At 47.3% G+C, this 14563-nt stretch overlaps 1 protein-coding gene across 1 annotated transcript; it reads right to left on the bottom strand.

Annotated features, from left to right (window-relative positions):
- Nucleotides 1–2241: 2241 nt before the first annotated feature.
- On the bottom strand, nucleotides 2242–14558 carry atxn1l (ataxin 1-like). The gene is made up of 4 exons (XM_042061461.1): nucleotides 14471–14558; nucleotides 12760–12893; nucleotides 10148–11375; nucleotides 2242–8539 (listed from the first exon to the last, which is right to left on the bottom strand). Exons 3-4 carry the CDS (start codon nucleotides 11237–11239, stop codon nucleotides 6908–6910), a joined length of 2724 nt encoding a protein of 907 aa, XP_041917395.1. The 5' UTR covers nucleotides 11240–11375; nucleotides 12760–12893; nucleotides 14471–14558; the 3' UTR covers nucleotides 2242–6907.
- Nucleotides 14559–14563: the final 5 nt, after the last annotated feature.

Below are 14563 nucleotides of genomic sequence, written 5' to 3'. Positions count from 1 at the left end.
CTTCTGATTTCTTCTTTCTCTCTCTCTCTCTCTCTCTCTCAACACCCACACACACACTCTCTCACTCACTCAAACCTACTCACGGCTCCAGTCAGCTAACAGAAAGTGGCCCACTCTGAAACGACCTTCCTTACTTGTGGTCTACAAAGGGCTCTATTCTTCCCAACACACACACACACGCACAATGTGGACTTGTCCAAATGCAACCCCGGGTTGTGTAAAGGGCACACAGTCTTCTGGACCGTCAATTTCCGTCCCAACAAAAGCACAGCCGGACTCTGCTTGAAGATGCTACTCTGCCTCGTCCTAAAACCTGCTGACACCTGCTAAGCATAACCTGCCAAGCATACTAATCGGTTATTAGGTTATAGATGTAATGCACCGCAGAGATTATACTTGACTGTGGTTGAAAGAGTACTCGGATCAAGTTGGTAGTATTATATATATATATATTATATTGTATTTACTTAACAAACATGATAAATGCAATGTTTCCAAGAAGTTAGCTGTAACAATAAAAATACAATATCTTTGTGTCCTTACATAGAATTAAAACGGCAAACAAAAACAAAAAAACAAAGGAAACAGCCCTAAGGAGTTCACAGAGAAGTACAAATATACAGTACAAATCTATTTTATTCAAAAAAAGGTACAAATAAAACCGCAACAAAATATAGTTATTAATGCTTTTGAAAAGTTCAGGTAGGTGAAAGGGTGATTCTAAGGGAGCACTTTGGGTAGACAACTCTAAGGCTTCTGATAAGAATTAATACATATTGGTACGGCCATACGATTTTAAAACTCACTATACAAAGTTTATACAACCTGGATTATACTTGAGGATTGAATATTACATATACATCATTGCATATATTTTGCAGATTTTTATGCATTAAAAGATGCTGCCTTCTTTTTTTTTTTAACTGGTCACACATCACATTAAAAAGCAGTGTCACTTAGTGCCAAAAGTACAATGTCAAATTTGAAACTACATAATTATTCCTTTAAAACTTTAAACCGTTTACAAAAAAGAAGGAGAAAATAAAAGAATAAAGAAACTCAACTCTCTTGATTCCACAAAGCATGGCTAAACTGGAGTAGGAGGGACAGGTTTCTCTTGCCATCCTAAGTTCTTCCTCAGACCAACTGATACGAATACCACAGCATGGGGACTCAAAACAAGCCTCATACAGCCTTTCACGGACACAGAGCAATTTGTTTGTCTTAAACAAAAATGAGAGCACTACCACAAATAAGGTCACTCATTCCATAATAGTCGGAAAACTCACTGTGCTCAAATGGACTACTACCTGTGCACAGGGGCAAGGACAGGAAACCTACTACAACAGAAGAAGGATGAGGCCAAAGCTCTATTTTGAGCGCACTGTTCAGAAACATCATGATATGAGCAGCGCTTGGGAGAGGCCGAGTATGTTTGTGTTAGCTGTGGAGTAATAAGAGTTAACCGCTCGCCTCGTTCTTTTCGTGATAACACGAGGACCAAAATAAATACCTAAAGGCAGACTTTTTTTTTTTTTTTTTTTTTTAAAGAAAAAAGCATGTGATGTTGTGCTCTAAGAATGTCAAACAAAATAAACAAACAAACAAAAAAACAAACAAACAATCTCACTAGCAGGGTTACCGAGTCCAGCCTGGTGACAGGCTGCACTTCTGATCGTCCTCCCACCATAAGAGCACAAGAGACAGTGGTGGCTTTGGGCAGTGTGCACCACCACTGCTGCATGAGCCAGCACACACCTGCCACAGAGACCATAACCATGACCTCTCCACAACAACAACAAATAAAAAATAAAAACAAAGAAACAAGCACAAAGCAAGAGAAAGGGGGAGCACATCAAAAAAGTTATTCCACTGAAGTATTGCGAGATGCACACATTTTAAGGCGTTATAACAACAAGCTTGGTAATATACTAAACTTACTTTTTTTATCTGTACAAACATACATACACGCAAAACACACATACATCAGTTGGATGATTGTTTTCAAATAGTTTCATGTGTGATTAAATAGTTCAGAAAAAAAAACAAAAAAAAAAAAACACTGGTAGCCAACAGTTAAAAGACTTTCTTTTTCACCATTTTCTTAAAAAAAAAAAAAAAACATGCTATAACAAGGGGAAAATAAGTGCAACATGTCTTCAGTACAGTAAGACAAGTGTAAAGAGGGCCCTGTCCTTCAGAAACAGGTTACGTGAGGTTACATATCGAGGAGAGGTTCCCGTCATCTCTCCACCCTATCCCGAGGGGTAGACTTCAGGACATGGGGCTGTACGTACGTACGGTGAGGGGGAAGGTTACCCTATGGACTAATGCTATGCTATGCTACTGCTCGTGTGACTGTGATTGCTCGTGTGAGGTGTCAGGACAAACATCGCAGGGGGTTGGGGGGGGGGGGGGGGTCGTGAGACGGGAGGCTGGAGCTAAACCGAATCCAGACACTCGGGGTGGACGATAGAACAGGAGCAGTGGCCCACGGGGAGGAGACTTACAGCAGACTTGGCCAAACGACACAAGACCCATCTCACACGCTAGGGGTCAATATGAGACTCATGGACACAGACTACAACAGGAGAAGGGTCTTGAGCAAGCACACAGACACTGAATTCTCACACTCGGAGACCAGACGGGCCTTTCTGTGAGGATTAAAGGGAGCAGGGGGGAGGACTCGGACTAGGGTGGACAATAGGAAGGCACACATACAGCTTCTGCAGCCACTGCCTCTTCTTGTCTCGTCGCGGGTGAGTGTGCTGGGTCAATCTCACACACGTAGAGTCAGTGGAAAACCCAAGTGCAAAACGCCATCATGGGCCGCCCTGACTACGGAGAACGCGACAATAACAGAGAACGGAGTGGGCAGACGTTTGGTAAGGCAGTACACAGGAAGGACCCAGAGAAAAGCGTAACCATTCGGCACTGACATTAGCATGACTGTCATCGTCATCATCACCACCATCGACATCATCATCGCTGTGCTGTCTTAAATCATCAGCGCAAGAGAAAAACGCTACCGTGCTACCAGATGCAAACAGCTAGCAAAGTGAAGAGGTAATAGGCCATGCTGATTACTCAAGACAACACCTACAGTACTTGGGACTGCTTCAAAACAGTTAAAAAGAGAAATTTAAGAAGAATACAAACCTACATATTCCTACAGGAGATCAAGCAACCGAATGAATGGTAGGACTACTCAGTGGGGAGTAAGGGGTTCAAACATTAGAGGCAGCTGAAGAGAGGGTTGTTCTTCAGCAGATGGCTGGGGACAGGATGCAGAGGGAATATTTCAAAAGGTTTACTGCATAGCACATGCTTAAAAAAAATGACTTGTTTTTCTCAGGTATTTTGTTCGAGGATATTGCTTCTCAGACACCAGAAACCTGACACATCCATACACTGAACCTGAAAAAAAAAATCAATATGAGGAAAAATAGAGTGAAACTGAGAGTGCCTGTGTGGTGTTGGCCCCGTGGCCCCATATGAGCGCACTGCATCTGCCGTGCAACGGATGAGTAACGTTTTGGTCACGAGGTCGAAGCCGACCTAACCACATGCACAGATAAAAATGGAATACTGCGAGGTGGAGAGAAGTCTGTCTGTCGTGCAGCAGAGTGGTCCGGTCCCTGTTCTTACAGAGGGCCGGGAGTGTGGTGGGGTGGGGTGCTGTTCTTTCAAAGGGCCGGGAGTGGGGTGGGGTGGGGTGGGGTGCTGTTCTTTCAGAGGGCTGTCTATCTATTCAGGTGTTGGGGGGGGGGGGTAAAGTGCACTGAGGCAGTGTTGTCAAAGAATCACTAAAGATTTACAGGGCGGGTTCTACACCAGTGCCTCAGCTGGGAACGTGCGCTGAAGTAAGAGGCTCTCATGGTTACTATGAAATACAGGACCACTTAAGACTGTGCACAGACCTCAAGCATGGAGGAGACTACATTTGTTCTGATGGACCGACTGTGAGAGCCTGTGATATTAACATGCCGTCACTGAAAGAAACAAGTATTAAAACTGAACCTCACTATCAAATCTGGTTAATGATTATTGCAGGGTTTTTAAAAAGCTGACATCACATGAAGATATCCAACTAGCGATATGTGTTGAGAGGCCCGAGCCTCATGACTCGGTCGAGTCAGGAGGAAGGTCCTTATAAACAACATCTCCATCTGGGTGAACGGAGAAGACAATGCTTAACTCATCTTGATTTCATGCCTACTGCGAGATTGGAAGAAATAAGATTAGACTATGGGAATGTGGAAAATCCTTCGGCCATTTGTCAGTAAGAAACAAAAATTGTGGGGGGGGGGGGGGGGGGGTTACGCAACACCTCATGCAGGAAAGGACCAGAAGGGGAGTAACAATGAACCAAAAAAAAACAACAACAATAACAACAACAAAGAAAGAATACTCAAAACGGTGACTTACACTCTTAATAATGGGAATGTCAGATGTGATTTTTGGAATGCCGTTTCCAACCGTTTTTTTTCTTCTTTCTCTCATTACGTTTTAAACACCGGGTCTAATTGCACTTAATTTCCACCATTTATAGATGTGTAACTAAATCATCCTCAGTGTAAGAAAACTCAAACCGCAGCATTTCTCTTGGCTAAGTTTGTAAACAGTGTCCGCCATGCCAGTCAGTATTTTCCAGCCACCAACAAATCCTCAAACACCTTCCCATTCACACTTGAAAAAAAAAAACTCAACTTTGTCTTTCCCTTCATCATTTAAAAAAGCTAAAATAGTCATATAGATTTAATTTCCATTAAAACGTCAGTGTGAATCAACTGGTGAAAATCCGTAATATGTGCAATACAAGACAATCTTAAGAACCACGCAGTATTAATATTGCCAGAGACAGTAAGAAGAAGAGAGGATTCCTATATACTGTACAAGAAAACATGGACTACAAAAAGAGGGGAAGAAAAAGACTTTGAAAAGCTCTCGAGCGAGCGCTGACCGGGAGCAGTCTCTCTCTTGGTGGCGTTTGGAAAGGTAGATCGTTATGGATCCCTGGAACAACGCAGACGGGTGAGCGAAAGCGTCTGACTGCACAGATTTGGAGACACGTTGAGCGTCGGTTTCATGTTTCTGAACAATGGGTAAAAAGTTAAAAACCAACATGCTTTGATTTGACAGTAGATCTGTAGTAACTGCTGGAACATAAAAAATAAAGAGTGTTTCTCTCTAAAACTTGGGGACCAAGTGGGTTTGACTTGGAAGTGGAGTAGGGCTGGGCATAGATGATCGCAGGTCTGCGGGGAGGAGACTATGGCTGCAGCACAAACATATACTAAATCAGAGCTCATATTAAAATCACAACACCCCATCCCCCACAAACCTGCAACAAAACTGAGTGGTGAACATAACCAGCCTTGTGCTCGGACTGGCCTATTGCTTCTGGTTTTGGTAACCGCACAGGAGTTGGGGGTGGAGGGGTGGGGTGGGGCACTCATGTCGCCGTGGCGATGACCACAGAGATCAGCCAATCATCGGCAACCAGGCCCGGCTTTCCTCTGTGATTATACAGGTGGAGGAAGACAAGGAGGAGGAGGAGGAGGAGGAAGAGAAGGAGAAGTAAGGGTGGGGACTTTGGTGCACACCAAACATTACCTCTTAGGCAGGAGAAAGCACGCACAAGCATGGCTGAACCAACAGTCAATGGCTAGAAATACACAGCCCCACACACACACACACACACACACACACACACACACACACACACACACAGAGGTATACTGTCCATAGAGGTACTGAGAAGCCGCCACGCTAGGACACTGGAATGAAGGGTTTTAGAATCTCACCAGAGAAAAAGAAAAGAAAAGAAAAGAAAAGAAAAGAAAAGAAGAGACAACCAAAACAAGCTCAAAAAATGAAACAATATAACAGATAGTGTAACCGTGGCACGGGTGGCGTGTGATGTCATCGGGCGAGCTTATGATTCGACATGGGAGCGGCTGTTAGCATCTGAGGCCCTCCTCCAGGTGTCCTTCTGATTGATTGAATCTCCTGAATCACCACCCCTACCACCGCCCACCACCATCCCCAAAACATTGATGCACCCTGAGAGACAAGACACAAGAGGAAGGAAGAAGTGTTCAGGGTGCGGACATGTGAGAGAGGTCAATAGGATAGCATCTGACCGGAGACCAGAGCCCCAGAGAGGAGATTTCTGCATACAGAAATAACGTTCAAGTGTGCCTTTTGTCTTTTTTCCAAGCAGTGGGTTTTAAAAGTGACAGTAAGAAAGGGAAACTAAACTTCACAAGTCACTAGATCATAGGGTGAGGATGCAGTGGAAAAACACAAATGTAGGCGGGGGGGGGGGGGGGGTTAGGAGCGCCTTGGTTCCAGCACAGCACTCACCCTCCCTGCCACACTCTGATGGGCCGAGGAGATGGAATTGGCATGGCAGGGAGAACAAAAGCACGTGATTGGCGGCTGGACATCTGCAGGAGAAAGAGATGGAGAGAGGGAGAGAGGGCAGAGTGGTCACAGGCTTGGGTAGAGGAGGGGGTTGGCCGGCTAAGAGAGGACCAGGAGCAGAAGGCTCGCTCTGGGGGGGGGCGCCGGTCCAAAAACAACCCGTAATCCAACAGCTCTCCTTCCACATGCCCGAGTCCAGGAAAAGAAAAGAAAACCAAAAAAAAAAGTGTAGTTTTCTTTTACTTTATGTGTGTGCAAAATCTCAAAAAACATTCTGAGGCTACATTCTCATTCTCTTTCTCACCACCTCTCCTCTCTCACTTCTTTCACTGTCCTCTCTCTCCCTCTCTTCCTGCTGCTGCGCTCCTCTCTCTCGGCTAGTCCGGACCCTTTCCTGCTGCCGCTCCTCCCTCCCGTTCAGACAATCTGGTGCTGTTTGCGCGTGCCGCTGCTGCCGTCGTCACCAATGTGGCCGCTGCTACTTGCCGGCGTTGGAGCGGCCCTCGATGGACAACTTGACCTCCTGAGGGATGAAGGAGGGCCGTGAGGGGCCGGGCAGCGCGGGGCCCACCATGCGGCCCTCCTCGTTCTTGATGGCGTATCTTTGGGAGCCGGGGGCCGACCACCGCCTCTGGGCTGCGCTGGAGGAGGTGAGCGCCAAGCCCCCTCCACCTCCACTACTGACCGGCTCGTGCCGCGAGTGACCCTCCGTGTGCAAATAGTAGCTGCTGTGGCTGCGCGGATGCTCGGCAGAAGTCCTGTTAGGCCGGGGCGGCGCCTCGCCGTGCCCCAGCACTCCTACGTGCGTGGCCTCGTCCTTCTCCCCCCTCTCCCGCTCCCTCTCCCGCTCCCTGTCCCGCTCCCTGTCCCGCTCTCGCTCTCGGTCCCTGTCCCTCTCGCGCTGGATGCGCTCCATCCTGAAGTGGCTTTGGCTGTGGGGCCGCGTGTGCTGGGGGGCCGGGGGCCCCATGGGCTGGGCCAGGGCCCCCGAGGTGGAGTTGGATTTGGAGGAAGTCCTGGCATGCACCAGCTGCTGCTGCTGCTGCTGTTGCTGTTGTTGTTGTTGTTGTTGTTGTTGATGATGCTGTTGATGTTGTTGCTGTTGATGTTGTTGCTGTTGATGTTGTTGTTGTTGTTGTTGTTGTTGATGTTGCTGTTGTAGTTGGTGGTGCTGCTGAGGCTGCTGTGACTGGGCTTTCTGCTGGCCAGCCGGAGGCTGCTGCAGGGCGATAGACACGCACACGTCGCCCACCTGCAGGTTGTGGCAGGCCAGGCCGTAGAGCTGTGCCGTGCGCTCCGGGCTGCAGGACGACCAGCCCTGGCCGAACACGAAGAAGGGGTGCTCGGGCGGCACGTCGATGGTCACCTTGCTCTGCTGCTCGCCCACGCTGAAGTGCAGCGCCACCAGGCCCGGCCGCTGCTGGCTGGCCCGCACGTCCACCACCATACTGGAGTCGATCTTCAGGCCGCCGCTCATCTCCGCGCTGCGCACAAAGTCCTGCGTCTGCAGGTCCTCCACGCGCTTCAGCTCCCCCGTGGCCAGTTGGATGATGGCCCCCTTCATGAAGTGCGAGGGCCCGGTGCCGGCGACCGGAGCCTGGGGGGCCACGGCCTGGGTGGGCACCGACACCGGGGCGAGGGCCACGGCCGCCGGGAGAAGCTGAGCCTGCGGGGGCTGCTGGAGCTCCGGCGCCCCGGCCCGCTCTGGGAGGCACGCTGCGGCTGGATGTTCCGGGGCTTTGGGGTAGGGCGACTGGGAGGCCACGGGGGCCGTGGCGGCAGCATCGTTGGGGTGGCCGAGGTACGGATGGGGCTGCTGCTGCTGCGGCTGGGCGTGGCGGTGGTAGTCGAGGGGGATGAGAACCGGCTGCCCATTGGCCAGGATGACGGCGTGGTGGCCCGGCTGGGCCGGTACCACCTGCTGGGCGTGCGCTGGCACTCGCAGGTCGGCCGGCGTGGCCACTGGGGGTGGCATGTACACCGTCCGGCCATCCCCATGAGCCTCTCTGTTCCGCTGGGAACTCTGGGATAGGTTGAGGGGACCGTGGGGGGCTTCTTTACGACTACCCGTCTGGATTGGAGAGGCCAAACGTCCAACTACTTGCTGAACCTGAGAAAACATAAGAGAAGTCAACCAACACCACCCAACTTCAGTCATTACGTTTGTGACATTAGAAATATATTATGCAAAACATTTACACGAATATAAAGTCAACAGAGAAGTAGTGCTGCAGTAGTATTGTGTGTTTGTCATTTTAGGGAAATTGGCTCTCAGAATACTGGAAGCACTATATGAGGACATCAAACAGCAAAGACTGCAAAGGCAAAGGTTTCTCAAAATATGACAAGCCATCTTTCTAAGAAACCTTACAACACTTCAATCTGTCACTTTTAATGCACCAACTGCAAATTCTTATTCAAAGCTGTTTTCTCATAATTAGCAGCAGATTCAGAGAAGTTCAGAGGATGCGTGTCTGACGTGCTCATGTTCCTCTTCCATCTAAAGACTTGTAATTAGGGATAAAAATAACACTGAGGTCTGACACTTGCAGCTGGATAAATACACTCAGCAGTCAGAGGAGATAAATGCTGAGCTACCTTTACTCAACACACAAAACACAAGAATGGATGTTGTCAACTTCTTTGATCTCTATTTTAGGTTTTTAACACTGCAGGATCGCCATCAGTAGCTCTCGGACGGCCAAGGAATGAGACACTGAGTTAGTCCAATAGAGAGTACATTCCAGCGGAGTCGTAGTTGGAGCGCCCCGCCCTCTCTCGCCCTATCAAGCGACCACAGAGCGGCTTCCTCTCCGCTCCAGGCAAGACCACAAACCCCAGTAGCCGCGGCCACTCCAGCCCCAGCCCCTCCCAGCTCCGCATCGCCTGCCAGAGAGACGCAGAGTTGCCCAACCACCAACACACCCAAACTAGCACCAATAAAGGAAGGAAGTGGAGAGGAACATGGAAATACTGTGACTGTGGCTCAGCAGAAAGCAGCGGCTTTCAGAAGAAGAAGAAGAAGAAGAAGAAGAAGAAGAAGAAGAAGAAGAAGAAGAAGAAGGGGAAAAAAAGGATTCAGATTCAGCAGGTTGAAGTCCTGTGACACAGAGTCTGATGCAACACTACAACTGTGAATGAAATTTCTTCAGCCCTCATAATTCAGGACTTTCCAGCGTGTGACCATGATTTGCATGTTGCAAACTCCATTGATACAGACTTCATTGTACAAACGCACAAATATGCACCACAAAGCAACAGTTCTATTTAATTTCTCCTAACCGTCATCCGAAATTCATAGAACCGCGAATACATACATAACCATCGTTTTATTTCAGTGAGTAAGCCGTGTTATAATGAGCTCATAGAGGACTTGAATAAATAAATAAATAAATGCCTTGTGAATAAACATCTCAAACGTCCAGCATTAGCTTCCTGCGTTTTCTGATCACTACTGCACTGCCAATGGCCAGCTGCACAAAACAGACCTGGGACTGGAATTAAGTGGATGCTTCTGCCAGAACTCGATCATAACAACATTATACCGTCAAGAAATTCCTCATTTCCTCCAGCTTGATGCATTTACCAATGCATCTGTTTTAACTAGTCACCGACTATGATCTTCTACTACATACTACAAAAAGGAGTGTTGTAAAGCTAAAGCAAACCCCCTCCCCCCTCGGGTCATGAGACATAGATGCGGCCAGCAACTGCTTACCTCCAAGTCTGTGTCTGGTGTGCTGCGCTGTCCTGGCGACGCCCTCTCGTCCGGCCGGCGATTCTTGAGGCTGCGTTCGTGCTGCTGGGCCTCCTGCAGCAGGCGAGCGCTCCTGTGCGCATGGGCCGAGTCCTGGAGCAGTTCCCTAGCCGCTGCGGCAGACTGCTCCCGCTCACCGCCGTTCAGCTCCCGCTCCCTGTCTCGCTCCCGGTCTCTCTCCCGCTCGCGCTCCTGCTCCAGGGCCTCTCTGGAGGCCTGCGCTCTGGGAGGATGGTAGAACACAGGCACTCCTCTGGGGCTGAGCTCAGCGGCAGAGAGGACCCCTACCGCCCCCAGCTGCTGCTGCTGCTGGGCCGCCACTACTGCCGCCTGGTCAGAGGAGAGTACCAGGGGCACCCCTCCGGCAGCGGCCGCCACTTTGGCATACGCGTGGGCTGACACCTGCGTTTGGGGCGGGGACGACACCACACTCTCCTGGATGACAGACTGGTACGGGACCAGGTGTGGGACGGCGTGGGGTTGGGGGATGGCCGACTGCGGCGAGATGAGGGGGTTGGGGACGAAGCCAGGGGGTACGGCGTAAGGCATGGCCGCGTACGGGGAGCCGACGAACTGCAGCGAGGAGTGGGGGATCTGGGCGTAGCCGAGCTGCTGGTAGGACAGCCCGTGGTGCTGCAGCAGCGAAGAGGGAACCGTGTAGGCCGGAGAGATGTGGCTGAGCACCGGGTGCAGGGTGGTGGGGGCATAGGAAACGGAGGGCAGCGCCACCTTGTATAGCATGCTGTACTGGTCGGGCGGCAGGCCCGCCACACCGTCCACCGCTTCCAGGCCGCAGTGCAGGGCCTGCTGCTGAGCCCGCAGCCAGTCCCCGCCTCCACCGGCCCCGCTCTGGACTTCACTGCTGGCCCCTGCATTCTGGGTGGAGGTGGCCTCTTCTCCGCCTCCTGCTGCGGTCGCTGTTGGTCCGACCCCTCCACCACCTGTAAAGCCACTGTTGCTGCTGCTGCTGCTGTTGTTATTGTTGTTGTTGACCGGAAGGTCACGCTTCTTGGGGGGCAAGCACTCCTGATTACGCTCGTGGGCCGGCTTCATGGCGCTCCTGACTGGGGCTGGTGGTCCGGGCTGGGTGCTTAGTGCAGAGGGCAGAGGAACAGGCCTGTCTGCCAGGCAAGTGATGCCACTGCAATCAGCTCTGAGAAGCGCCTGCTCACCACGGCCATCCCCTCACCTGTGGACACACCCAACAACTCAGTCAACACGCCTGTACCAATCACTCGTTTGGGAACCATTAGTTTTTCTTAACCTGGATACTGGTAGTTTGATGGGCATAAACATTGACAAATAACAGAGTATATTTAACTCTCTCATTAAAAACCACTGGTTCATGTCTTTAGCAATGTGAGCAGCAGACTATATCTGTTACATTAAAATTAAATTCAATTAAAACCTGAAAAATGTCTGTTAAACAATATATCTGGAAATCACTACTATTGCATTTTAGTCAAAAACATTTGAAAATGGAAAATCATTCCCTAGCAAGTGGGCCTATATTTCTTGCTAAAGAAACATGTTAGCTGCTGGCATCAAAGTAGTGGGAGCTTCAGATTAAAGTTAATTTGGCAAGATACTTCAATAGGTCTACTAATTACATTTCACTACTACCCGTATGATTTGCTCTGAAATTACATAGAACTGAGGCTATTGGCCAAGAAAGTGTTTCAGGAAGAGGGAAAGAGCACCCCACCCCCAAAACACTCACGCACGCAATACACGCAGCCAAATGTGTCAATCAATGAATGTGTCAAACTCAGAGGAATGTCACGACCTGATTTAATTAGTAAAAGACGTTAAAGTGTTTACATTTCAAATTATGTAACTCACTGATTCACTCTGTAAGGCACATAATTCCCCTCAGAATTCCACTGAAAACCAGCTGTGCCACAGGAAATACAAAGCACTAACTATTGCTAAAAGTGGGTTTAGAAAAATATCTAAATGACTGTTGTTTTCTTAAATAACTATATAATAACTATGCATTTCACAGGACAATCTAAAAATCAGTTTTCTACCACATGGATTTCCAGTAACTGGACAGTAAATTATGCTTTAGGGAAAAATCGAATAATCTATGTGTGCATTTGTATTTGATGATAGTTCACAGCCTGCGGTTGCTGGTGTAATACCATTCCCCCGTACATCGCTGAAACACTTCACCAACTTCGACAGAGTAACGCCATCCGTTAACATTTTCTTTACCGTTAGCATGCTAAAAGCTAGCTGGCTAAAACACCAGCAAACGACTTTAACAGCAACATAACGCTAGCTAGCCCTGGGTGGCTCTTTCACAACATAACGTTAATTGAAAAAGGTCATCTGATATTGTCCATTATAATGCATACACAATCCTCCTAGTCTTCTGAAAAAGTTGTTTTACAAGGTGCAACAGAAAGGTGATCAAATAAAAAGATCAAACAGTGCATTCATTTTAGGTAAGAGTGGACATTAGCAAGGATAACAAGATATCCTAGCCACTCGGTGCTAGCTAATATTTATCTCCATGGCTAAATACATCTTTGCGTTTAGAGGCAAACGTTTCAAAGACATATACCTACCTCTCCATGACATTATGGGCCTCTCGCTCGTTCTTGATGCTTTCTGGTGAATAAATGTGAGAAATCAATCATCAAATCAGGGATGATAAGTTCTGCCCATTTCGGAGGCCAGCAGCAGACGAACCCCAGTGGCGCTAGAAAATGACGTAAAAACTGTTAGCACTCTATTTCCTGGTTGTGTTCTTCGTCTGGTTTGTTAATGTGATAATATAATTTGACATTTATTTGTTGTTAATTCAGACAAATATGACTCATCAGTATCAACACAGCATCTGCATTGCTTATTTATCGTTACACTGAAACTTCATGTGTGCCATGACAATACTGGAGGATAATTAGTAGTAAAAAAACATGTTGTGGTTTAGGATATTCTAGGCCACTCAGTCAAAATGATATCACACTTTTACCACAGTGCTTTACTTAATCTAAAATAGTGAGTTGTATCCTCGATCCCAGTTGACGCCAAACTGGATGACTACTCTCTCTGATCTAGGCCAAAGCTGTTCCCAGGTCAGCTGTCACTGGCCTTTTTCAAGACAGGTATATTCTCCCCTTATGGCCACCTTACACCAAACAACTTTGACAAGATTTGGGAAAGATTCTTGAAAGATTGTAGTTTTTTTACCTAATGCCCCCCTTTCAAGCTTTCCTCAAAAGACTCCAATCTTTCAAGAATCTTTCCCAAATCTTGTCAAAGTTGCTTGGTGTAAGGAGGCCATAAATTAGGCCTTTATGTAGGCTATTACTAGCTTCATCATTTATATTATTTCAAAAAGAATACGTATAGCAAGCTATGTTTGACCTGGATATTCAATATATATTGTGCACAAAGAAAAAATGGACAAAGAAAAGTTTGTGTGAAATGTGTTTGAATTGGAAAAACTGCTTAAATCAATTGTTGACGTCTTCAAAGAAGTCTGTAAGTGGCCTGTTACCTGGACAGCAACAGCATCACATAAATACTTATAAGGGCTTGGGTGTCTAGCATCACTCTATTCTTTATGCAGATTTTAATTAGTTATGTGCTACAGTAAGTAAGTCATTATATGTAGTATATTGTTATTTTAGGGTATTTGATTTTACTAAACATTTTAATGTTAATGTAGGCCTAATGTTTGTTGATGTCATTAAGTCACTTTGGCCAAAAGCATCTTTGTATAAATAATTATAATCTGTTCTAGCCTAATACTTGATTAAATTAGATTTTTAAATGTAGTGCCCCTTGGCATGGCTAGCACACTATGTAGAATTGAAAATAAAGTGCACATGACATGTTGCAATGTTCGATTAAAATAGGCCTACATTTTTGTGAGGTGCACTGGTCTCATCTGACATTACTGTACAATGCAAAACTCCACATCTCCTCTCATAAATTAATTTCTGTGGGCATGGTAATGCGGAATCCATAATTTACCTGTAATGAGTGGCTTCTTTATATGAGCTTTAAACAGCATCTGTTTTAATAAAGATTGTGCTATCTTACATTTATGTTACATTGTGCTATGTTACATATGTTACATTTTTTAGATTGGTTGTGAGTGCTGACCCAAGACAAATATCAGGCTTACTGTAACAGATACTGTACTGCACTGTAACACCCTTTTTATGAGGTCGGGATGCATACACTTTCAGAAATAAGATTTCATCAGAGAGCTTCAGACAAAAGTAAGAATCTGACCGATAATGATAATAAAATTAAAAAAAAACTCACTCTCTTCGGTGCGCTCATGATGACGTCATGCGTGAGTGCTCAAGGGTGGGCGAAAGAACGTAGCTACGCAAGATGAATGCGGTCTTGTAGTTT

The sequence above is a fragment of the Alosa sapidissima genome, chromosome 14 (genome assembly GCF_018492685.1).
Source record: "Alosa sapidissima isolate fAloSap1 chromosome 14, fAloSap1.pri, whole genome shotgun sequence".
Lineage (NCBI taxonomy): Eukaryota > Metazoa > Chordata > Actinopteri > Clupeiformes > Clupeidae > Alosa > Alosa sapidissima.
The sequence above is the reverse complement of the archived record's forward strand: the minus strand, read 5'-3'. Positions and strand labels throughout refer to the sequence as shown.

Excerpts from the sequence above, each read along its gene's own strand:
- atxn1l (XM_042061461.1), bottom strand. The coding sequence starts at position 11,239 with ATGAAGCCGGCCCACGAGCGTAATCAGGAGTGCTTGCCCCCCAAGAAG. Across the intron at positions 8,540-10,147 it reads CACCAGACACAGACTTGGAG|GTTCAGCAAGTAGTTGGACG; the intron begins GTAAGCAGTTGC and ends ATGTTTTCTCAG.